At 39.5% G+C, this 2,500-nt stretch overlaps 1 protein-coding gene across 3 annotated transcripts in view; it reads left to right on the top strand.

Moving 5' to 3' along the window:
* Positions 1-173: 173 nt before the first annotated feature.
* Positions 174-2,500, top strand: part of LOC122255364 (uncharacterized) — a 217,062-nt gene continuing 214,735 nt past the window's right edge. Inside the window, exon 1 of one of the 3 annotated variants that reach the window (XM_086531097.1) lies at positions 174-250. In XM_086531097.1, coding sequence (XP_086387223.1) covers positions 218-250 — 33 coding nt within the window. In that variant the 5' untranslated portion in view covers positions 174-217. Of the gene's footprint in view, positions 251-429; positions 626-2,500 lie in introns of those variants that run through there. The other 2 variants (XM_086531096.1, XM_086531095.1) reach the window with 2 other exon arrangements.

Genomic DNA, 2,500 nt, shown 5'->3' with positions numbered 1-2,500 from the left:
CATCATGAAGAAAGCTAAATGATATTTACTATTTTGTAAATTTACTATCATCATCCTGAACAGAAAATACTTCAATACATATATTAAAGTTTGTGCGTTACCTTGATATTCTCGAATAGTTACCCCTCGAAATGACACCAATTCATACATTTTTTCACAGAAAACGAGAGTATCTAATGTCGTGGCGCTCAAAACGGAAAGATGTGTGTGCGTTGTGATGCCTCTTGACGAATTGAACGCTATATCAAGGGTAAGTACCTATTTTAACCATTCCAGCATATCTATTAAATACATTATAGGCGTCTAGCTTAAGCAAAAATTATCCAAGTTATTCTGAAGGCTGTAAAAAGTGAAACAAAGCTCAGTTCGTGGTTTGTTTACATGCATCAGCTGATCGCTCACAAGGCCTCGTGTCCGATGACAAGGGCGGAGACGCGGAGCTTTCAAATTCAAAAGATTTTTATGCTTCTGTGGCGATACTTGTGGCATAATTAAGCAGGATATTGCTAATGGATTTGCAGTGTTACATAGAGTGCGAATAAATAGCGTGTTTTAAGAGAGGAACATGGGCCATGGAGCAGATACGAGTTTTGAACAGGATTTTACCGCAAGCTACCGGGATGACGTAAGTGTGCAACAGTTTATATCCATATTTATATTTTGTAAAGCTCTTAATGCCTCTTTTGGTCGTGTTTATTTTACTCCTAAATTATTGTTATTACTCCATCCGTTATACACATTATTTTCGCAAAGTGGAACGCCAGTACTTGCATGTACGAGATAACTGAAAGCGAAACACACCCATATTTGAAAATTGACATGATAGAATAATGGTGTGGGTATATTTTAGGGCACGGCTTGTTGTATAAAATTGATTACGCTGGATTGTTTCGTGTTTTTCGTTGATGTTATAACTTGCAAACTTGGTTAACCAAACACATACAAACAGGAAGTGAGCGCACAATCAGTGACAGGCTTCGGGAGTGGAAGGGGGGGAGGTGGGTGGCACTCGGACATGGCCTCGAAAAGATTATAGGGATTATGATGATAACAAGTAAATATAAGAATGATAATACTAGTAATATCAGCAATAGTAGTAGTGGTAATGGTAGTGGCAGTGACAGTAATAGTGGTAATCGTAGTGATGGTGATGGTGGTAGTGGCGTTGGTATTAATAGTGGTGGTGGTAGTAATTGTAGTAATACATTATGATAATGTTATATTGTTGTTACTACTGCAGTTATTATTATTGTTGCAATGAGGATATTGATCATGATAATGATGATGGTCATAATAATTATGATGATGGTAATGTTAATAATGACAATTTTAATAACTATAATGATGATAATAATGATAATAAATAATTATAATTGCAATTTTAATGACAATAATAATAATTCTAATAATGATAATGATAATAAAGATGATGATGATAATAATGATTATAGCAATAATGACAAGGACAATAATTATGATAACAATCATAAATTATAACGACGATGATCATAACCTTATTATTATTGTTGTTCATGTTTTATTTTATTATTATTATTATTATCATTATTATTATTATTGTTGTTATTAATAGTATTGTTGTTATCATTATCATCTCTCACACTCCCTTCTCCCTCTCCATCTCCATCTCCATTTCCATTTCCATTTCCATTTCCATTTCCATTTCCATCTCCATCTCCCCCCCTCCCCCTCCCCTCTCTCTCTCTCTCTCTCTCTCTCTCTCTCTCTCTCTCTCTCTCTCTCTCTCTCTCTCTCTTCGCCTCTCTCTCTCTCTCTCTCTCTCTCTCCTCTCTCTTCCCTCCCTCCCTCCCTCCCTCCCTCCTTCCTCTCCTCCCTCCCTCTCTCCCTCCCTCCCTCCCTCCCTCTCCCTCCCTCCCTCCCTCCCCCCCCCCTCCCCCTCCCTCCCTCCCTCCCTCCCTCCCTCCCTCCCTCCCTCCCTCCCTCCCTCCCTCCCAGCAATTAAACTAAGCAAAACAAAGGGGGGCCGGGATCCCTAACCATACATGATGCCGGGAAGCCATCGTAGCGTCACTCATCGCCGTGGTGGCCAGCGGTTGTCATGGTAACCGGACGTACACAATCATGCTGCTGATTCCCTCTCGTGGGACGGACGCATCATTTCCTTGTTTGTTTGATGTTTATGTTAGGGATTCTAATTCGTGTTTTGGGTTGTTGTGTTTATTGTTTCGGGAACCTGTCCCTAAGGGTGGGGGGGCATGACGTACCTTGTGTTTTTGTTTGTTTGTTTGTTAATTTGTTTTATGGAATGACGTTGGTTGATTTCGGTTAGTGAGTTCGCAGTACGTTTTGGTCGTTTTTTTTTATCATTTCACATGGTTTGAATTGTTGAATTGATCGTCATTTTGCATTTTTGATGTATGTTAGAGATACGAAGTCCATCGAACGAGTGGACGCACAAGCATATGAAAGCATTGAAGCCAATTTCCTCTCTTTGGGCCGATATTCAGCCAGGTAGATATTG

The sequence above is a fragment of the Penaeus japonicus genome, unplaced genomic scaffold (assembly GCF_977035675.1).
Source record: "Penaeus japonicus unplaced genomic scaffold, GWHDUDI00000001_assembly GWHDUDI00000035, whole genome shotgun sequence".
Taxonomy (NCBI): Eukaryota; Metazoa; Arthropoda; class Malacostraca; order Decapoda; family Penaeidae; genus Penaeus; species Penaeus japonicus.
Note: the sequence above shows the minus strand (reverse complement) of the source record. Positions and strands in the feature narration are given on the sequence as shown.